Source organism: Prosopis cineraria, unplaced genomic scaffold (assembly GCF_029017545.1).
Source record: "Prosopis cineraria cultivar Desert tree isolate PC_DT_omini unplaced genomic scaffold, ASM2901754v1 PC12, whole genome shotgun sequence".
In the NCBI taxonomy this organism is placed as follows: Eukaryota; Viridiplantae; Streptophyta; class Magnoliopsida; order Fabales; family Fabaceae; genus Prosopis; species Prosopis cineraria.
Window position 1 is genome coordinate 4,932,044 of NW_026555343.1, and position 23,603 is coordinate 4,955,646.

Consider the following 23,603-nt stretch of genomic DNA (forward strand, 5'->3'; position numbering starts at 1 on the left):
GTGGCCAAAGCAACATGTAATAAGCTCATCTAAATTCCTCCCCTCGTTAACTTGAATTTTTGCCTCCTAATAGCTCTTTGTTTCATTCCCTCAAGTTGTGAACTAATCAAACTTGGATGCCCTTACTAGTAAGGTCTTGGTGGCTTGAATGGAAGGTCAAACAGCTCTGAGATAGTAAAATCATCCCCATTGAAAGTAATCTCCTTAATGAAGATAGAATAGGTGTGTTATTTTGCTTGCTCAACCTCATTCGCTTTTCATTTGATATCAAAACCAAGTCTTTGAATCTGTATTATGTTCTATAACCAAATGCTATCCCTACAATCAATACTTAATCCATTAACACCACTTTTATTGATAAACATGACATTTGAAAAAAAAAACTTTTGGGTTTCAATATAGAATGCTCACCTTTTACATGTCTAACATGAGAGTAACTCTTTCATCATTTCCCAGGTCAAGTGACTTTTATAGCCACTCCAAAAACCATTTCCAATTTTGAGTGTTCTCTTTTTGTTTCAAACTGAATGAAATTCGGAAGAGAGAATTATCCACATCAAGGCTACACGTAGTTAGACGAATGCCTCTAGCATTTCCTTTTAAAAAAATTCCATCAAGGCTAATTAATAGCCTATAACTTGCCCTCCATCCCACTTAAAACACATTAAACAAAATTCAATAATGTAAGAAAGTCATATCAAAATTTAAAGGATAAGAGAATAAGAAAAAAGCAAACCTTGGATGCATTGAAGCAGACATACAACTGACTGAAAACTCTTTTACAATTCTCAATACCCTCCTTGCTCAACTCCATACTCACATCAAATTTAGGGCCTGAACTTTTGAGTTTTTCACAATATGCTTCTAGTTTTCCATATTCCTCCTTGTAAAGCCACTCCATCTCACTCATTATCATCCTCTTTGCCCTTTTACACTTGAATATGCTAACATTTAACTTCAAATCATGTTCTAGATCCTTCTTCACATTTGATAACTTAAACTACAGTCTCACTTGCTCTTTGTCCTTAAAATACTGAGCAATCCACTTTGTAAATGCTCTAAGATTCTTATAAACTTTAAAGAACCTATGCTTATGCACAGTGTTCTTATTTTAAGCCCTAGACTATGCCTATCTTCACTTGCATGGAATTGAAATAGGCAGCCCTTTTCACATGCTACCCTTGTCCTTTTTGGGTCACTTTTAATGAGTGTAACTTCACACCTACCTTTATGGCAGAACTATCATAGCCTTCTTTAACTCTACAGTATCACTATATGTCATACCAACATAAATATAGGCCTACTTGCATCAACAGACACTTTAACCCTATCCATAGGTCTATTATCACCTTCCTCTTTATACTTCTCACCATCATCACTGCTTTCTTCACCCTTACACCTACTGTAATCAAAACCTTTATTACTTGAACTGCTTCATTCTTCACTTTTAATACTACCTTCTTCATCATTATCTTCTTCAATTCCATCATTCTCATCTGCCTCACCATTGTTCTCTCCATTATATTTATCATGTCCAATCTTAGGTTGAAAAAAGGAGACACTTCATTTGTATTTGTTCCACCTATATCTATTGACAAGTCCTTAATTCTATTACTTTCATTGCCATTAAAGGACTGGAGCCAAGCATCTTCTACATTTATTAGGTCATCATCAACAACTTTACCCTTGCCTAAATCTCTTTCATACCCACTACCACTACCCTACCCTAATAAGTCATGCTTTATTCTATAAGAATCTAATAATTGATTGTGGTGATGAGGCCATGCTTTCTCAGCATTTTTCATAGCATTATAGACATCAAAAAGCATTGCCATAGGATCACCTAGGTCAAGTCTTCCACTATTATCGTCGTCATTGTTTTTGTCCTTGACGCCATCAAATGCATCATAATTGTCCACATTTTCCATTTCCTCATGGTCCTTGATATGATTTTTACCACTATTAGCCATTTTTAAGGGTAGAAAATTAAAAAAAATAAAGGCTAACGTGCGATATTTCACTTTTGAATGAGAACAAAACACCATAGTTCACCTCTGTCTCAACACAATTTCACACCCTTTGATCTCGTCGTTCATTGCACAATGCTCAAAATCCCTTACGCTCATTTTTCCTTCTTTTTTCTTTCAATTTGTCTTGGAACAAATCAATTAAGGCTTCTCATCTTTAATCTGTTGATTTTCCTGCTAGCCAACGAGGGACATTGTACATTTTGTCCTTTTGATTTCAACCAACTCTTTCACCCACTCTTCCACTCAACTCCACTGTGGATAACACCTATCACTAGAAGTCAAACTTCTCCCTCTCTCATCTAACTTAATGGTCAACATCTAAAGATTTAATCGGAAGGCAAAGTTGCTACATTTAAAAAATTTAAAAAGCAAAAATGCTACAACAAATACTTTAAGTCACTGAGTGCTCCTATTGAAATACTTTAGAGACAAATTAACTTTTACCCTTTTTAAAATAAGGCAGTTTGAATGAGGCGAAATTAAATACCAAAAATATAATTCAAGTAGTACTGGAAAAACGAAAGCAGCCCAGCAAGTAGTCATGTAAAAAATTTCTTTAATCAACCAATTCTAAGTTGGGCGATCTCATTCTTAGTTTTTCAGAAAAAGTTAGAAAATGCTAAAAGTACTGTTTGAAATATATTTTTACAAATTTAAAAAAATTATTATCGCACCCGAAAAAATGCGACGCGGACGGCGCGCAAGCAGAGGTCCCGACCTTCGCGGCGGGAACCGGATCGAACGAAGAGTCGCCACCAAGATTTTGAGGGAAATCTTGGAAAACTGATTAATGGAGGATAAGGGTGGTCTGCAAAATCAGAAAATAGGTTCAGGAGTCGGTTGAGTGTGGGAAAGGTGTTAGGCACCCCACAACACCCGTTCATCAGAACGGTTACCTGAAGTTCGTTGTGCTTTTTTTTAATATGGTTTTATAATTATTTTAATTATCTCTTTTGTATTCATGTGTTTGATAAAAATGATAAGAATTAGGTGAGAAATATTTATTTATTTATGAGGGAGAACGGACTTGACTCAGAATCTGACTCTGAGGCCTACGTACCCTGTGATAGGGATCAAAGTCCACGTAGTTCGGGCTTAAAAGTTTGTTGGTGAAAATATTTTTTGAAGAGAAATTAATTAGAAATAATTCACCATTTTACAAATAAAACAATTTCTGAAATTTTGATACGTGTGTTTTAAATTGCAAAAAGTAATTTAATTTTAATTATTTTCTCCATTTTTGAATTTTTGAAATAAAGAAAGAAAAGAGTTTAAGATTATTATTATTATTATTATTTATGTTTTATGATTGAGAATTTTAACTGCTATACTTGCAGAACCTTATTGGTTCATACGGCAATGCAATTGCTCTAAATATCTGGGGAGATTCTAAAATCTCACACGATAAAAGTGTTTGGGCCATTTAATTTATTTATTATATTATGTATATTTTTAAGTGTTAATAATAATAATTTCTTTTTTTTAGCATGTAGATACATGTTTTGAAGAATTTTAATCAACATACCTACAAAGCCTTATTGACTTATACGGTAATATGATTATCTTAAATATCTGCGGAGATTATAAAATCTCACACGATAAAGGAATTAAAATTAAATACGTCTTTAATTAATTTAATATATAATTTATATATATATATATATATATATATTTTAAAACTTAATCGTTATATCTGCAGAGCCTTATTGACTCATACGATAATGCGATTATCTTAGAAGTCTACGGAGATTCAAAAATCTCATATGATTAAAAGATATAATTGGTAAATATGGTTATAATTTAAATGCATTAATTAGGTTAATTAATTTTTTAAATTGTGTATTATATGATTATTTACAACGATCATTTATTTATTATAAAGATTCAAAGTCACTATATCTGTGAGGACTTATTATCCTACACGATAATGCGATTAATTTAAGTCCCTACAAAAATTCTCGTAATCTTACATGGAACTTACATAAATTTGTTTTTAGATTATGAAAAGATAGTTAATTTTTATGGTGGGTCATTAAAACCCTTGAGTACTTTATATAAATTGGATCTCTATACCTTCGAAATTCTATTAATTTACATGATATGAGATCATTCTAGATGCCTGCAGAAATTCTTAAAACTCCTTAAGACAAATAAGTAACAAACAAATATATACTCTCTTATTTTTGTTGGATTTCAATTATGAAGTTCAAAATAGCTAAAAATGGAACTCTCTTCTAGCAAAATAATGAGCATACAAATAAAGAAGGGATGTTATAAACAAACAAAAGCCTCTGCTGGTACAAGGGTCAAAGCCATGACACCACCCATTTATATCCCCTTTCATACTATAACATATTTAAAATCTAATTCCAAAATTTAGCCTAATGACCACAGAAAACATTTTTTTATATCATTTGAGGAAAATTTATAATCAGAATATGCCTATAATTATATCAGGCTAGCAAGCAAAACTTTATTTATAATTTCTCCATCCCTCTTCTCCACTTTTTTTTTTAAATCACTTTATTTATTTATTATTTTTTTATTTTTTTTTTGTCAAAACATCACAAAGATCATGTCAAAATTAAATTATTCATGGCAACTAGATAAGAGAGTATGGGAAAGAAAATCACTACATGACCAAAATCTGCACAATAGATAACAAAACATTTACCGTTTTGAATCAGAAGAACTCTGTCTCTCTGTCTCTTCCTGGTTTCCCTCCTTCTCTCGATTTCTTTGTTTTTTAGAAAGCTCAAACTCTCCTCCTTCTTTCTCGGACGTCTCTGTTTCTTCTCCCTTGGTTTCTATTTTTTCTGCTTATGGATGACAGTCTCTATTTTTTTCGAGCTCTCTCTTCTCCGTCCGTCTCCTCAGCTTGCCAGAACGGCTCCTTCTCTTTCAGTCCCTATTTCGCATCCTTCGGTCCTCTCCTTCTCGGTTTCCTCCAGTCAGAACAGCTCCTTCTCCCTCTTAGCTTTTCCAGAAAAAAGAAGCTCCTCCGTCACCTCCTCTCTTGTCTCTGTTTTTTTTTTTGAACTCTCCTCTGTCTCCTTTTCCTCTCCTCTTATGTTCTTTCGTGCTCTGTTTTCTGCATTTCTGTCCTCATTTCTTCTATCTTTTTCTCCAGCAAGTCAGTTCCTTCCTCCTCAGCCTCTTTCTCACGTCTTTTGGTCTCTCTTTCTTTATTTCCACGTTCTTTGATCCTCTCTTTCCAGTCACCTTTTATACTCTCAGTCTTTCCCTCTTGGCTTCCTCTCTCTCTCCTTTTCTGCTGCTCTTTCTCTGCTCTGTTTCTCTAGCTTCTTTCCTATGCATGCGTGGCTGCATTTTGCTTTTTTTCTGCTATTGTCTTTGTGTGTGCTCACTGCTCTGTCTCCTTTTGTATTCGTGTGCACTTTTTGTATTACGTCTCTGGCTCTGTTTTTTCTTTTTGCTGGCAAAAAAGTGTATGTATATGTGTTCTGGTTGCTTGCTGTGTTTTTTTTTCTGTGAAGCTCTTTTCTGCAACCTGTGTTTTTGTGTTTCTGCTTCTTCTGTATTTTGCTTGTGTGTGCTTGGTGCTTTCGACGTCTGTAGCTCAGGTTGCTTCATCCCTTTGTGCTGACTGTGTTCGTGTGTTTCGTGTATGTGCGAGACTGCTCTGTGCTCTCTACTGTTCTTGCTTTCTTTTTAGTCTGTTTATGTCTAACCGAGAGTGGAGAGATTTTGGATTATTATATATATTTTTTTGTCTTTTTTTTTGAACTAAAAGAATTAAAATCCTAGTCAATAAAAGATTATCTAAAATAAAATTAAATCCTATCAATTAAATTAAATTTTTTTAAAAAATATAATCCTAAAAAAGATTAAATTTTATTTTTATATTTTTATATTTTTTAGTTATTTATTATTATTATTTTATTAAATTTAAAATGTCCAGACAAAATATGGTGTTCACAGTTACCCCTCTTTACTTGTTTCTTATGTAAGTATATGAAAAAGTGTGTTTTTGAATTCTTACATAAGTGACAAGTAAAGATAGAATATGTATTTTGGTCGGCCATGCAATACCTATGAAAAGACCTAATTGCCCCTGATAATACAAGATATGATTGAATGCAAGACTATTATTTAACAAAACACAATAAAATGATTTTTTTTTTAAGTTTTTTTTTGTGACGTGAATGAAAATGACTAAATGACAAGGATCCAAATAAAATATATGTTGACTAAATGCCCCCTCTTCATTTGATTTCTAAGTGAGAATTTCATGAGAAGATATTCTTAGCTTAGAAATGAATGAAGAGAGAAACATGTATTTTGTTTAGAAGGGCAAGACTCTTAAGTACCTATAACTAAACAAAACAAAAACAAACAAAATAAAAAAAACAAAATAAAAAAAGGGTTTAAAACGAAATGTGATTTAGGAACTAAACAAAACACAACCTCAATGGAGATGAATTACCTATGTTCCAAAGGACTTGGTGGATGCTTGCCTTTACAAGGCTTGAAAGGTGCCTGCCGTGACAGGGCTTTTAAAGAATTGTGTCAGCCAGTATTGGGCTTTAGGGTGCTCGCCGTTACAAGGCTTTTAAAGAATCGTGCCAACAGGTACTGGGCTTTTGGGGTGCCTGCCGTGACAGGGCTTTGGGGTGCCTGCCATTACAGGGCTTTTAAAGAATTGTGCCAGCCAGTACTGGGCTTTGGGGTGCCTGCCGTAACAGGGCTTTGAGGTGCCTGCCGTTACAGGGCTTTAAAGAATCATGCCAGCCGGTACTGGGCTTTGGGGTGCCTGCCGTAACAGGGCTTTAAAAGAATTATGCCAGCCGGTACTGGGCTTTGGGGTGCCTACCCTGACAGGGCTTTAAGGTTGCCTGCCGTTACAGGGCTTTTAAAGAATTATGCCAGCTGGTACTGGGCTTTAGGGTGCCTGCCATAATAGGGCTTTGAGGTGCCTGCCGTTACAGGGCTTTAAAGAATCATGCCAGCCGGTACTGGGCTTTGGGGTGCCTGCCGTAACAGGGCTTTAAGGTGCCTGCCGTTATAGGGCTTTAAAGAATCATGCCAGCCGGTACTAGGCTTTGGGGTGCCTGCTGTAACAGGGCTTTAAAAGAATTGTGCCAGCCAGTACTGGGCTTTGGGGTGCCTGCCATGACAGGGCTTTAAGGGTGCCTGCCGTTACAGGACTTTTAAAGAATCGTGCCAGCCGGTACTGGGCTTTGGGGTGCCTGCCGTAACAGGGCTTTAAAAGAATTGTGCCAGCCGGTACTGGGCTTTGGGGTGCCTGCCGTGACAGGGCTTTGGGGAGGTTGTATCTCACGTGAAAAATATGAGAAATTCACAGGTGAGGTTTGTTATTTCTTCTCTTACTTTCTCAAGTTGGTTTTTTTTTTCAATTTTTTCTTTGCCCCAATCCAAATGAGGCATGTTTCTATGACGAGGAACGCAATGTGGCAATGCGCCATGATTTTCATAAGTGCTAAAAAATATATACAACATACCATGGATGGATGATTTGCAATGTAAAAAGGTTGGAACCTTTGTTTGTCTCAATTTAAGAGACTTCTTCTTCTTCTTTTTTTGGCAATAAATGCAAAGGGTAAGATGCGCCCATTTACCCCAATGCAAATGCGTGGATAATGCAAATGTATTGTAAAAATTTTTTTTATTGGAAGGCTTGATATTGACAACTATCTTAATATATTCCTTTTTGAAAATTTTCATGCATATTGAATAAACCATTTTGAATACAAGGTAATACCTCCAGGTCCATTATTTAACCTTTATTCATTAATAGGTGTAGTATCACGGTATGCCGTTGCCCCTCTTTAGAAAATTCCAATGACCAAATTCTCATCACTTGATCTTGCCTTCAAGTTAATGAAATCAACTATTATGACCGAACACTGATAGCACACATGCTCTCATTATTATTTTATACCTATGCGATGATCTTGATACCTTAAGGGCCAAAAGTAAGAATAAAGATACCAACATTTTACGTCAAGTAAATGTATCAATAAATATTGTTCCTTGAATGTGAACTTGTTGTAATATATGGGATATGAATTTGAATATGATAACATGAAAAGAGGAGAAAGATGGTCTCAAAGGAGCAGGGGTGGAAAATTCATTCTCTAATGCCAAAATTTATAGAGGAATGGGAATATCTTAGTTTATGAGTACAAATGGCCTAAGCGCAAATGGGATATATGGATCCGCTTAATCACATTTCTCTCCTTTGGCTTTTCAAAACCCCAACAAGCGCTTCACTGAGCTACCATTAATATGCATAGTATGAGGGACAATGGAGTCAACTTTCCCAAACATAGATACTTAACTTCTTATGCCTTCCTTTCTTCTCCTAAGACATCCTTTTGTCTTAGTGAACTCTTCTTCTTCTTATCATTGCTTTGCTTGTTCTTTACTCTAACTTTTGCTTAGATTGCCTTCACAGGTTTTTAACCTAACGAGCTATTCCTTCTTTTTCATTTTCTATTGGCTCTAACTTTTGCCTAGGTTGCCTTTATAGGTTTTCAACCTAACGAGCTCTTCTTTCTTTTTCGTTTTCTGTTTAAGCAAAGTAATACTTGATAGCATCTGCATTAATAGGCTTTGTTAACTCTTGACCGTCCATGTCAGCTAAGATCAATGCTCCTCCAGAAAAGGCATGTTTAACAACATAAGGTCCCTCATAGGTTAGAGCCCATTTGCCTCTGTTATCTTCTTGGTTAGGCAATATTTTCTTGAGCACAAGATCACCAGCACTGAATTCCCGTGGGTGAAGTTTTTTATCAAAAGCTCTTGCCATTCTCTTTTAGTACAATTGTCCACGATACATTGTAGTGAGCCTTTTCTCTTCAATCATGTTAAGTTGCTCAAATCGAGTTCGTACCCATTCATTTTCTTCTAAATCTACCTCTGCCAATACTCTCAAGGATGGTATTTCCATCTCAATGGGTGTGACAGCTTCCATTCCATAAACAAGGGAGTATGGAGTTACCCCTATGGATGTGCGTACAGTAGTATGATAACCATGTAAAGTATAGGGAAGCATCTCATGCCAATCCTTATAAGTTACTGTCATTTTTCCAATAATCTTCTTAATATTTTTATTGGCTACTTCAACTACTCCATTCATTTGAGGTCTATATGGGGCTAAATTATGATGCTTGATTTGGAACTTCTCATAAAAGTTTCTGACTTCTGTTCCATTAAGATTGGGACCATTATTAGTAATGATCCTTTCAGGAATCCCATATCGGCACAAAATATTTGTCTTCATAAATTTAAGGAACGTCTTTTGCGTGATGTTAGCAAATGAAGTTACTTCTACCCATTTTATGAAATAGTCAATCGCAACAAGGATGAAGCGATGTCCATTCGAAGCTTTTGGGTTAATTGGACCAATAATGTCAATTCCCCACATTGAGAATGGCCAGGGTGATACCAAATTATGTAATGGGATTGGAGGAGCATTTATCTTATTAGCATAGATCTGACATTTATGGCATTTTTTGACATACTCAAAGCAATCTTTCTCTATTGTTAACCAGAAGTAGCCACACCTTTAAATCTGTTTGGCCATAGTGTGACCATTCACATGCGTGCCACATATACCCTCGTGTACCTCAACCATAATTTTCTTTACTTTTTCCAAACTCACACAGCGAAGTAAGGTACCATCATAACCCCTCTTCTATAGAACATCTTTACTGATAAAGAATGTCATAGCCAAACGACAAAGGGTTTTCTTTTCATTCTCAGTCATTCTAGTTGGGTATGATCTCTTAGTGATATAGTCCTTAATATCCTGGAACCAAGGATATTCTTCTTGATCTTCTTCAACATTTAGACAGTATGCTGGAAAGCTTCTAGCTTCTACTTGAATAGGTTGGACATGGACTCCACAATCAAGTTGGATCATTGCTGCTAAAGTGGCTAAAGCATCAACGAAATGATTTTTATCTCGAGTTAAGTGATGAAAGCTAACAACCTCAAATTGCTTAATCAAATTTGTTAAGAGTTCTTGATAGGGAATCAATTTTGCATCCTTTGTCCTCCATTCTCCTATTACTTGATGAATAATGAGAGCTGAATCACCAAACACTTTCAAACACTATATACCAAGGGTAATAGCTGCTCGAAGACCATTAACACAAGCTTCATATTCTGTTATGTTATTATACAATCAAATTCTAATTTGATGGCCACTGGAAATTGTTTTCCTTCCGGTGAAACGATTACCGCTCCTACACCATTTCCATGCATGTCGGCGGCTCCATCAAAATACATTTCCTATTCTTGCTCTTCATCATTTCCCTCATCACAACCTTCTTCTGTAGTGCATATGCCTTCATCAGGAAATTAAAAATCTAATGGCTGGTCATCCTTTAAAGGATTATCGGCCAAGTGATCTGCTATCGCACTACCTTTGACTGACTTTTGCATCACATGCTTTATATCATATTCAGATAGTACAACTTGCCATTTTAGTACTCTACCTGCAATGTGCGGGCTCTCAAAGATGTACTTGAGTGGGTCCACTCGTGAGATTAGCCAGGTAGTGTAGTAAAGCATGTATTGCCTTAGCCTTCTAGTTGCCCAAACTAGTCCACAACATGTTCGCTCAATCATTGGATAACGAGCTTCACACTCGTTAAACTTCTTGCTCAAGAAATAAATTGCTCTTTCCTTCTTTCCAGAATCATCATGTTGACCTAGCATTGCTCCCATTGAGCGAGGTAAAGTCGCCAAGTAAAGGATTAGTGGACGATCTGGTGATGGAGGGACCAAAATTGGGGGATTTAATAAATAATCTTTAATTTTATCAAATGCCTTTTGACAATCATCATCCCATGTCTCCTTGCAATTTTTCTTTAACAGCTTAAACATTGGTTCGCAAGTAGCTGTTAGATTGGCGATGAATCTAGCAATGTAATTCAATCGTCCCAAGAAACTTCTAACTTCTTTCTCTGTTTGGGGAGATGGCATTTCTTGAATTGCCCTCACTTTATCTGGATCTACTTCTATCCCTTTACGACTCACAATGAATCCCAATAACTTCCTAGAAAGAGCTCCAAAGATGCATTTATTAGGATTCAATCTTAGCTGATATTCGCGTAATCTCCTAAATAGCTTTTTAAGGACTCCAACATGACTCTCATTCTCTGCTGATTTAGCGACCATATCATCTACATATACTTCAATTTCTTTATGTATCATGTCATGGAATAGTGCTACCATAGCTCATTGATAAGTCGCCCTAGCATTTTTCAAACCAAAAGGCATCACTTGATAACAATAAGTTCCCTATTGGGTTGTAAAGATTTTTTTCTCTTTATCACTTTCATGCATAGGGATTTGATTGTACCCTGAATAACCATCCATAAAGGAATAGCAATAGCTTCGAGCAGTATTATCGACTAATACATCAATGTGGGGTAATGGAAAATCATCTTTTGGGCTCGCATTATTTAAATTACGATAATCAACACACATTCGAATCCGACCATCTTTTTTAGGAACAGGAACAATATTTGCCACCCATTGTGGGTAAGTCACTACCTCCAAAAATCCTACTTCTAACTGCTTCATTACTTCTTCTTTTATTTGCAAGGACACCCCCGTATTCATCCTTCTTAACTTCTGTTTCTTAGGCTCAACCTTGGGAAGTAATTGTATTTTATGAGAAGCAATGCTTGGGTCTAGCCCAGGCATATCTTTATAAGACCATGCAAACACATCTATGTATTCTTTGAACAACTTAATCATTTATTCCCTTTCAGGATTATCTACTATTTTAAGCATTCTTTGATCCTCCTCGGTTCCCATATTAACCATCTCAATCACTTCTTCATGTGAGCATATTCCTTTATCACTTAATTCAAGCATCTTAGAAAAAGTTTGGATTACGTCCTCATCATCAGACTCACAATCATGCATATCAGTGGCAACGAGTGGATCATCTTCACAGGGTTTATTAACCTCTGGGTGAGAGATGGAACCAGAAGAAATAAAATCCCTAGAAAATGAATGTGGAATGAGATAAAATAAGGAACAGGGATGAAATGGAGAAAAAATGTATTGAAGTACATAGGGTGGAATAAAGAAATAGACATGAATGCAACTGAAATTCATTTTCATGAATTATGTGTATCAAAAGTTTGCATTAGAGAATACCTAAGATCTATTACCTAAACCTGGGCTCGAAAAGTGGATAACAAAATAGGAACAACATAATTGAAATAATTACTCTAAGCTAATGACATCATTGGCCTCTTTAAACTCCCAATTCGCCAGAACTTTGTTGGAATCATCAACTGCAATTGAGGCACTTGTTCCACATGCTATATCTTCGTTAGAAGAGATCACTGAGACAGTTGGTTCATATATCACCTTAGATGGACCTGGGAAGGATTCTTTGATGTGTGGAATCTCTAATTTACTGGTCTTTTTGCCTTTCTCCAAACTTGCTTGTCTTTCATCTGGTCTTCTAGGGTAGGCTCATACCCTAACCCTTGGCAATTACAATTATCCAAAACCTTAATTGGACACGTAATTCCTTGTAAATGAGAGCCTAAACCTTTCCCTGGCATAAACCCACTCTTCGTCATGATTTTAGCCACAATGGAATTGATGTTGTGAGTACTGTCACAAATACCCTCAACCTCCAAACTTTGAAAGGAAACTCCATGATCCTTCTCTGCAGCCTCAATATAAGGGAGTGAGCTTGGTTTGCTCATCATGATTTCCTCCTCTCCTTTAACTGCTATAATTCCCCCATCACTGATGAATTTAACTTTTTGATGTAGGGTAGAAGGAACAGCCCTAGCAGAATGAATCCATGGCCTTCCTAGCAACATTGTGTAGCTTGGGTCTATGTTCATGAGTTGGAAATCCACCTTAAACCTACTTGGCCTTATCTCCAGGGAGAGACAAAACGGATCTTAATACTTCCCATCTTGATCCATCAAATGCTCTTACCACAATATTGCTTTTATGTACACTTGAAGCTTCTAGTGATAATAATTCAAACGTAGAGAGTGGCAAGACATTTAACGCTGATCCTCCGTCAATTAATACTATTGCAATTATGAACCCTTCACATTTCAAAGTGATGTGCAAAGCCTTGGTTTGGTGGACAGCAGTTTCTGTAACTTCTTCTTCCGAAAAGGAAATGGTAGAGGAGGCTTTTACAACATTCATTACACTTGCCACCTTCTCAGGGGTTATATTAGGCTGCACAAAAGCTTGATTCAACACTTCTTGCAATGCTTGGCAATGCGTTTTGAAATTCAAAATCAAAGAAAGTATTGAGATACGCACTAGAGTTTTCTTCAATTGGTCCACAATGCTGTAATTACTTTGCTTCATAATTGATAAAAACTCATCTTCTAATTTTTCCATTTCTTTAGAATTATCTTCCTCTGGCCTATCAACACTTGCATTTTTCTCTCTTATCATTTTCCTAATGTAAGATGGTAAGTATGGTTTTCCACTTCGAGTAACACCCCCTGCATTTGCTATTTCATTGCTTGTCCCGGCAACTAACGTTGGGTTTTTGTGGTTCGCCACAATGCTTTGATATCTCCACGGGACTGCTCGATCACTTTTGTAGGGCAAGGGATGAGGCGTGCTTATAGTTAATGTTGGTTGTCTTGCGTGAGGTGCAAGATCTACAGAGGCTTTGTTGATCACAAAAGAGACTGCCTAGACTTGCTCTTTTGGGCTTGAATTAATGACAAGCTTAATACACTTTTTCTCTACCATGCACACTTTAGTGTCTCCCTTCTTTACAAACACAATCCCTAACACCATCATTTTTCTAACAGCTTCTTTAAACTCTTCACAACTTTCTATGTCATGGCCCATTTTCTCCTGATGATATTCACAGTATCCAGGCATTTGATCATTGATATTATCTATGAGGAGCATTTCTCGCATATAGCCATACTCCTTTAAGTGAGCATAAAGCTCATTCATAGGCATCTCGATCCTTGTAGAGCTTTTAAAACCTGCATCCTCTTCTTCAATAGCATTGACTCATCTTTCATGATTTGGAAGTAGATCAATGGTAATGGTAGAGCTTCCCTCTTCTTTGAGCTGGATATGATTAGAGTCAACTAGGTCTAGCACATTCCTTTTAAACATCACACAGTCTTCTATTGAGTGTCCAGGTGCACTCATGTGGTACTCACAAATAGCATTTGGATTATACCACGCTGGGTAAGGCGGACCAAGAGGCTTATAAGGTCATGGACCTAATAATTGGGCTGTCAGAAGTTTGTGGTACAATTCAGCATTTGTTAATCCAAAATTGGGCCATGGGCGACTATCCCTGGATTGGATATTTCTCCTCTCTGCGTCCTGCCCGTGCTTGTTAGACCTGAATCCAAATTGTTGCTGCCTTTGATTCCTTCCCTCTATTTGATAAGGGACTTGAAAACTGGTAGCTGCTTGTCTTACGGGTTGAATATAGTTCACATTCCCTTCTTTCCTTTTTTGGTCATAGTTCTTTCGTGAACTACTTTTAGCTTGAGAAGTGGCTATCTTCCCCTCTCGTATGTCTATGTCAATCCTTTCTCCAATTACCATTAAATCAGTAAAATTAGTGACATGTGTTCCTATCATGTGTTGGTAAAATAGCTTAGGCAATGCATGGATGAAGTACAAGCAAAGTTCGGAATTAACCATTGGAGGTTACACTTGTGAAGCCACTATTCTCCATCTTTGAGCATATTCTTTAAATGATTCTGATGATTTCTTGGTCATTGCTTTCAATTATTCTCTAGTCGGAGCAGTATCAAGATTGAACTTGTATTGTCTCATGAAAACATCCACAAGGCCTTTCCATCTTTTAATCTTGGTTTGGTCTAGTTGCATGTACCAAGTCAATGCAGCTCCAGTTAAGCTTTCGGGAAAGAAGTTTATCAGAAACTTCTCATCTTGTGACCATATGGACATCTTTGTGCAATAAGCCCTCAAATGATAAATTGGGTTACTTGTGCCATCATATTTATTGAAGTTTGGCATCTTGAATTTCTTAGGAACATCGATTTCTGGGGTCAAACATAATTCTTTCAAGTCTAAGGAACCCCACGTGTTCGATCCTTGAAGAGCCTTCAATTGATCTTTCATCTCTCCAAGTTCTTCTTTCAACTCCTTCTCTTTATGTAGCACTTATGGGATTTGGAACATGTAGGCATGATCTTCCCCAGGACCATCCGGTATATTAATGGCCCCTATCCCAAAATCTTGTTTCTCTGGCGTGGGTACCTTAGGATCTAATCCTCTGTTTGGCTCAATTGTTCTATTAGCTGCGTTCTCATCTGCTACGGTATTCTATGGTGGGTTATCATCACTCCTTCCTTTTAGAGCCTCTATCAGCAATTTCATCATGTCACTTATTTCGACCATTTTAGACTCCACTGCAGACATCTGATCATTTAAGGCTGCTGACTCATTCACGTTTGAATTTTCCATTGCACGACTACGCGATCGTGTGTTATATGTTCGAGTAACGGGAATTTGGTCAGCCGAGTTTTTCTTTCGAAGTGCAATGTTGGCTTACCTGTGTAACATAATAATTAATTTTAATAAGTTTTACCTTTACGTTTGTTTCATAAGATATCTAGCATTGTGTAGACATAAGGGTTTCACGACACTGGCACCCTTTAAATTCCTCCAGAAATTTATTAGTTCATAGGGAATTTAAAGTTGACCGTTGAATTAGAAGGACATTAGATCCTATCAAAATTCAAGGTTTTAAGCAAACGATGGTAGTACAAATCAATCAACAATTTCACAACCACAAAGCATCATATAGATCCTCATACAATGATTCAAATGTTAATACAGATTTAGAACTTTGTCACGCTATTGAGTTCTTTTACAATTTCATTGTACAAATGGAAGAATTCAACAATCTCTAATGGAGTTCCTCCAGGGAGAACCATGCCTTCAGCTTGCTTAAATGCTCTTGCAAATTCTAGAATTTATCGTTAGCCAAATCAATTATCTGCCTCCATTTTAGCATCCACTCTTTGGTTTCTTCTGTTTGATTAAGGCAAAGTGATTTCCACTCTTCTAAGACTTCATTTTGTTGATTAAGCCTCTGAACAAAGTTCTGTGCTGTCTCAGCTGCACTTCCTCTTACCCTGGCTAGTTCATTCACCTTCCTTTCCAATTGTCTTGTGAGCGTATTGATTTCTTGCTGCATCTCCTCGATAGGCCTGATGTCTTGTAGTTCCTTCTTCAATGCATCATTTTCCCTGACTATTTTGACAAGTCTTGCTTTAGTACTTTAAACTTTATTGTCACTAGTTTGCACTTCCCTTTTTAGTTTGGCATTTTCCTTTTTCAATTTCTTAGTCTCAGGTGTTTCTTCAAGGTTATGCCCTTCTCTTTCATTTGCTAGCTTCCTCCGTAACTCAATGCATTCGTTTTGGTATTTTTCCAATTCTTCCTTATTCTTGGACTTTGAGCTAACGAGCTCTTGTAACTCATTTTCCTTCATCTTTAAGCATTCAACCAGTTGCCCATTAATCTCTTTCAAGTCATTGCCTAATAAGGGATTTTGAGAATGGAATAAAGGATTTTCTCCTTGAATCATACTCTTCAGCCAAGTAGTGTATTCTGGACTTGAGTTTACTACACGTATCCCTAGCTCAATCTTCCCTTTGCACCCTATCTTTTGCCATGCTTCTTTGACATTCTGGTTTGATAACTTTGTCCCATCCTCCTTATGTAGAAAGTATAACTCCTGCACCTCTTTCTTAGAAAGAACATTTTGGTTATAGGCCAGTTGCCTTAACGCTAAGGAAGGGTTATAGTTGATACACCCTCTGGGTCCCATTAAAGGCACATTCGGAAAGTCACCATAATGGTAAATAACCTCCTCTTTCCACCACCAGTCTAGTTTCCATAAGATGGAACTTTCTTTAACTTCTGAGAAGGTTCTTTTCCAATCCATGTAGCTCATTCCGTCAATCACGAATTGACCCTTAAAAGACATGAGTGGATTACTGTCTGAGTCGTTCTTCTTTCTGAAAGGAAGCGTCTTTCCATAAAGGTGGCCAAGCATCCATAAATCTAGTAACGCAATACAACAATTGACCTTTCATTTCCTTTTATTATGACATTGAGTTAAGGTCAAGTACGTTTCTGCCAAGATTGCTGGTACCGGATGTAACAGCCCTCCTGGGTCACCACTGCCTCTCCAGGGTCTTTTCCCAGGCGTTGGACAACACACATGTCACCACATGATTGCCGGCTTTCCCACTGGTGGTACAGTGGTTATTCCTCACCCCACCCTCACGGGGGTCTTTTGGAACCTCCCCAGACTCGAACCTCCAACCTCTACCACCTTAACGAAGTTGAGGCTAAGTCTAGTACCATTGAGTCAAGTAATATGTAACACCCTCAAATTTACAAACCGATTTTTCGCAAATTATTAATTCAACAAATCATTTTTTTTCATTGAACCCTTATCATGGTAGAAAAATTTCTACCATGATACATCCAAGACAATATACCACAGGTTTTAAAATATCTCAAAAAAGCAATTAGAACTATGAGAGACAGACAGGATCCTCATGGCATGATATTTAAATCAGGTCATGAATCAAGAGGGACAAACATAATCCTCTTGGTCATATAATTATATTTAATAAAAAGGATTAGAGTTTACATGTTGTCAAAATAAGAAATGTCCTAGGTTGGCATAAGATACATTGCATAATACAAAATGAGAGGCAACGTAAAAGATGGTGTCTCATACACCATAGTTACACCTCTGGTGCTTTCTCGGCCGGACTCGCTCCTGTAAAAATATTAACCACGGGGAATGAGACTTAAAAGTCCTAGTAACCAAAAATTAATATGTAATGATGCATGCGGATGTAACTAATCATGTGATTGCTAAGTGGACACACAAAACATTTAACTGAATAATATTTTCAAACAAACCGAACAAGTATTTAATTGCATGACTGCACCTTATATCCTCCTTTCACCATACTCGGACGCCAAATCACCCGGCTAAAGGTGAGTTGGACCAAGCGACACGCCACTCATTGGGTCCAATGAGGGCTTACCACGTGGTAATAATTAACCGAACAGAAATTCCCATTAACACCATACATTAAAATACCCTGACAAGTCATGCATCATTCAAATATCCAAACAGAAATATATCCGAACAATAATATCTCATCATGATAAACAAAAATAAATTTTTAACCCACTTGGCAATGATTTCACAGAAGTATATAACAGTATTTATTTTCAATAATTCATAATTTTTCCAAACAATAAAAAAACACATAACCATTCACAAACACACCCATCACAACACATTAATAATGGTTACCTTGTGTCTTGAATAACAAGTTCCCCTTCACAACTCCTCTTTCACCACTATCTTTGTCAACACAATCTACATAGTTATTTCATAATACTATGTATTAATTTTACATTAAAATACATAACTCTAATTTAAAGAGTTAGAAAGTCTTAGATCTATAATCCATATTAACACTAATTTAAGATTTATGCCTCATTTAACTTTCTAAATTCTTTTCTAAAATTCTCGTACCCTAATAAACTATTTTTTTTATCCTCAAATCACTTCTAGTATCACAATTTCATCCTTCTATATTCTAAAAATTCATCCAAAAATAAATTAAAAATTTTAAAATTATCTTGAAGCCTCAAATCACCTTTCTATAACCTCAAAAATACCTATTCATACTTAAATAAATATTTAATAATCATAGGTTTATCCCTACATCTCAGATTGCACATAAATTCAACCATATAGATCTAGATTTTAACTCAAAAATTCTTAAACATGAGTTTCAACCTCAAGAAAATATTCTATAATATTTATTATATCCCTAAGAGTTTTAACCTATATTTTTAATACATCATATCATCAGATTAACTATCCTATAGAAAAATCCTAATCAAAATATTTACTCTATCCTACAAAATAATCATATCACTAGAAAGCTAATATTATTTAGAAAATAACTATAAAATTAATTTTGTAATTAAATAAATTTTTAAATGCTAATCTAAACAGGAAAGTTAGAACATACCTGAAGAAAAAGAAAATAATCCCCCCTTGCGAGAAAACGCCGAGCAACGTGAGAGGAAGAGAGAAAAATAATATAAAAATAGGATTGTGAGTCCCAAAATTATATTAAAAAAACTATAGGTCTGAATTTAATTATTCAAACCTTTGGGCCATAAGTTGCAATTTTCTCTAAATTGTATCTTAGCCTCTCATGCTTCCTAATGCACACACCCCCTCCTTTTTATACATGAAAGCACCTCTTCTCTTCCCTCATCTAACCAATGTGGGACTTAGAAACAACAACCTTCCACCCCCCTTTTTTTTGTTCCTTCTACCTTCTCTTTTTTTTTAACACACACATAAAAAATTATTTATGTATTATATCTTAACTAAATATTGCTTATATGGTTTTAAATTTAAATTTTTAAATTCATAATTAAATACCTAACCATAATATTATTTCTAAATAACTTCAAATAATATAAATTCCTATTATTATCATTTTTTTCTCAAAACCTAAATTCCACAATTTTTTATTATATAAAAATTAGGATGTTACACCGGATTCACGTTATGGTACTCCATCATTTGGAATACACTAATGGCTCATAAATCAATTATGCCAATTGATGATGGAAACAAGATTATTCCATACATGCATGAGGCAAAGACTCTGCAAAACGTAACCCAAGCCTCTTTTTCTGCTAAAACTTTTAGGTGGGCTTCTACATCAGCTCTTGAGATTCCCTCTGTTTGTCCTGGGCAAACCATTCGTACTTTTTCCTTAGGAATTTCCAAAATTTTCGCTATCGTGCCTCGAGATGGTAAATACCCAGGATAAAGATATACTGCCATGTTCTCCTTAAGGGGCATTCTCAAAATTTCTCCATATTCTTCCGAAGTCGGTGCCATTTGGAAGTCTTGAAATGTGAAACATGAAACATCTTAACGAGGCATCCCAATATTGGCTTAATTCCATTATTGCATCATTGTGTATTGTGACTGACAGAAGATCCAAGATATTTCCATATTTCCTTTTAAAATCTTGCATAATCCTCCCTTTGATATGATGGCTCAACTCAATTAAGGTTTCCAGCGGCTCAACTTTTACAGATAATTTGATCCCTTTTCCTTAATATAACTTTCCAGTGTGACTTAGATTTGTACTACCTTCGAGTGCCATTTATCCCTTATGCCAATTTCACAAAGATTCTGGATAACTCACGATTCCTATTAATCAAAACAAAAGTTAATAATATACAATTCTCATAATTTTAGCAAGCTATTTGGCTCCTTTTTTTTTGAAAACCCTCTCCTCCAGACACTTATTACATCATAGGGAGATGGAGTAAACAATTAATTAACGAGAGGCTTAAATCCCCTATATGATTAATGTTGAAAGGTTTAGCCTTACAATTTTATTTTTGAGAAAAGAGAAAAAAAATAAAAAAATAAAAAAATGATTTTGGTGATAGATATGCAAGGAGAAAATCCCTTCTCTCCTCAATGTGCTTATTGCCCCATAGGGAGAAAGGGATTAATTAGCCTATGTGCAGCTAAAACTGACACATGGCTAAAGTCTCGACTTTAAAATGAAATAACTCAATGACAAGAGAAATTATTTAATTTGTGGTTTTTTTTATAAAAATAAATGCAAATACTTTATGATGACATGCTATGACAATGATGCAATAAAAGATCAATACTCTCATCCTGTGTCCTATTCAAGGAGACTTAAGTTTATAATCGGGTGTTCACTAGAATGGTTGGCTACTAGCTGTTGTCTGAAACGTGTAATTCATAGGTGGATGTATATTCCTAAAAGGCTCCCAAGATGCCCTCACCCGAAGGTGAAGACCTTACTTAATAATTTTAGCCCTCAGAGAACATAAGCTCTACAGGGACCAAATTTATTAGGCAAGTAACAGCTTGGGTGAGGTATTCATGGTAACCTCCGAGAGTTCAAAAACTCCACAGGGAAACCACTACTAACCTCTACTAACCTATGGTACTCACAGACCCGGGTATAAGGCCCAAAATATGTATGTGTCAAATTGTGTAAATGTATAGTGTGTGATAAGAGCATGCAAGCATGTTATCTTATTCTCATATGCTACCCAACCCTCAACTTTTTAATCAGATCAAACAGAGAAACAAATATATGTATAAATAAAAGTCATCTATCTTAAGGTTTATTCCGCATGTTATCTACCTTAAAAACATGTTATAAAATACAAAAGGAAAGAGAAAAGGGAAAAAGAGGAAGAAACAAGGGACACATAAATTTAAAGGGATAATAAAGGTAAACCATATTATATTTTGAGCACAACAGACTTATAGGCTTGACTCTCTAAGTTCCCCAGTGGAGTCGCCAACTGTCGCACCCGAAAAAATGTGACGCGGACAGCGCGCGAGCGGAGGTCCCAACCTTCGCGGCGAGAACCGGATCGAACGAGGAGTCGCCACCAATTAATGGAGGATAAGGGTGGTCTGTGAAATCAGAGAATAGGTTCAGGAGTCGGTTGAGTGTGGGGAAGGTGTTAGGCACCCCACAACACCCGTTCGTCAGAACGGTTACCTGAAGTTCGTTGTACTTTTTTTTAATATGGTTTTATAATTATTTTAATTATCCCTTTTGTATTCATGTGTTTGATAAAAATGATAAGAATTAGGTGAGAAATATTTATTTATTTACGAGGGAGAACGGACTTAACTCAGAATCTGACTCTGAGGCCTACGTACCCTGTGATGGGGATCAAAGTCCACGTAGTTCGGGCTTAAAAGTTTGTTGGTGAAAATATTTTTTGAAGAAAAATTAATTAGAAATAATTCACCATTTTACAAATAAAACAATTTCTGAAATTTTGATACGTGTGTTTTAAATTGCAAAAAGTAATTTAATTTTAATTATTTTCTCCATTTTTGAATTTTTGGAATAAAGAAAGAAAAAGAGTTTAAGATTATTATTATTATTATTATTATTTATGTTTTATGATTGAGAATTTTAACTGCTATACTTGCAGAACCTTATTGGTTCATACGGCAATGCAATTGCTCTAAATATCTGAGGAGATTCTGAAATCTCACACGATAAAAGAGTTTGGGCCATTTAATTTATATATTATATTATGTATATTTTTAAGTGTTAATAATAATAATTTCTTTTTTTTAGCATGTAGATACATGTTTTGAAGAATTTTAATCAACATACCTGCAAAGCCTTATTGACTTATACGGTAATATGATTATCCTAAATATCTGCGGAGATTCTAAAATCTCACACGATAAAGGAATTAAAATTAAATACGTCTTTAATTAATTTAATATATAATTTATATATATATATATATATTAAAACTTAATCGTTATATCTGCAGAGCCTTATTGACTCATACGATAATGCGATTATCATAGAAGTCTACAGAAATTCAAAAATCTCACATGATTAAAAGATACAATTGGTAAATATGGTTATAATTTAAATGCATTAATTAGGTTAATTAATTTTTTAAATTGTGTATTATAAGATTATTTACAATGATCATTTATTTATTATAAAGATTCAAAGTCACTATATCTGCGAGGACTTATTATCCTACACGATAATGCGATTAATTTAAGTCCCTACAAAGATTCTCGTAATCTTACATGGAACTTACATAAATTTGTTTTTAGATTATGAAAAGATAGTTAATTTTTACGGTGGGTCATTAAAACCCTTGAGTGCTTTATATAAATTGGATCTCTATACCTGCGAAATCCTATTAATTTACACGATATGAGATCATTCTAGATGCCTGCAAAAATTCTTAAAACTCCTTACGACAAATAAGTAACAAATAAATATATACTCTCTTATTTTTTGTTGGATTTCAATTATGAAGTTCAAAATAGCTAAAAATGGAACTCTCTTCTAGCAACATAATGAGCATACAAATAAAGAAGGGATGTTATAAACAAACAAAAGCCTCTGCTGGTACAAGGGTCAAAGCCATGACACCACCCATTTATATCCCCTTTCATACTATAACATATTTAAAATCCAATTCTAAAATTTAGCTTAATGACCACAGAAAACATTTTTTTATATCGTTTGAGGAAAAGTTATAATCAGAATATGCCTATAATTATATCAGGCTAGCAAGCAAAACTTTATTTATAATTTCTTCATCCCTCTTCTCCACTTTTTTTTTAAAATCACTTTATTTATTTATTATTTTTTTATTTTTTTTTGTCAAAACATCACAGATCATGTCAAAATTAAATTATTCATGGCAACTAGATAAGAGAGTATGGGAAAGAAAATCACTACATGACCAAAATCTGCACAATAGATAACAAAACATTTACCGTTTTGAATCAGAAGAACTCTGTCTCTCCGTCTCTTCCTGGTTTCCTTCCTTCTCTCGATTTCTTTGTTTTTTAGAAAGCTCGAACTCTCCTCCTTCTTTCTTGGACGTCTCTGTTTCTTCTCCCTTGGTTTCTATTTTTTCTGCTTATGGATGACAGTC

At 35.5% G+C, this 23,603-nt stretch overlaps 1 protein-coding gene across 1 annotated transcript; it reads right to left on the reverse strand.

Annotated features, from left to right (window-relative positions):
- Nucleotides 1-9,711: 9,711 nt before the first annotated feature.
- LOC129288323 (uncharacterized) lies at nucleotides 9,712-10,307 on the reverse strand. Its single transcript, XM_054924845.1, has 2 exons — nucleotides 10,260-10,307; nucleotides 9,712-10,131 (listed from the first exon to the last, which is right to left on the reverse strand). The coding sequence occupies exons 1-2, from the start codon at nucleotides 10,305-10,307 to the stop codon at nucleotides 9,712-9,714; spliced, it is 468 nt and encodes a 155-aa protein (XP_054780820.1).
- Nucleotides 10,308-23,603: the final 13,296 nt, after the last annotated feature.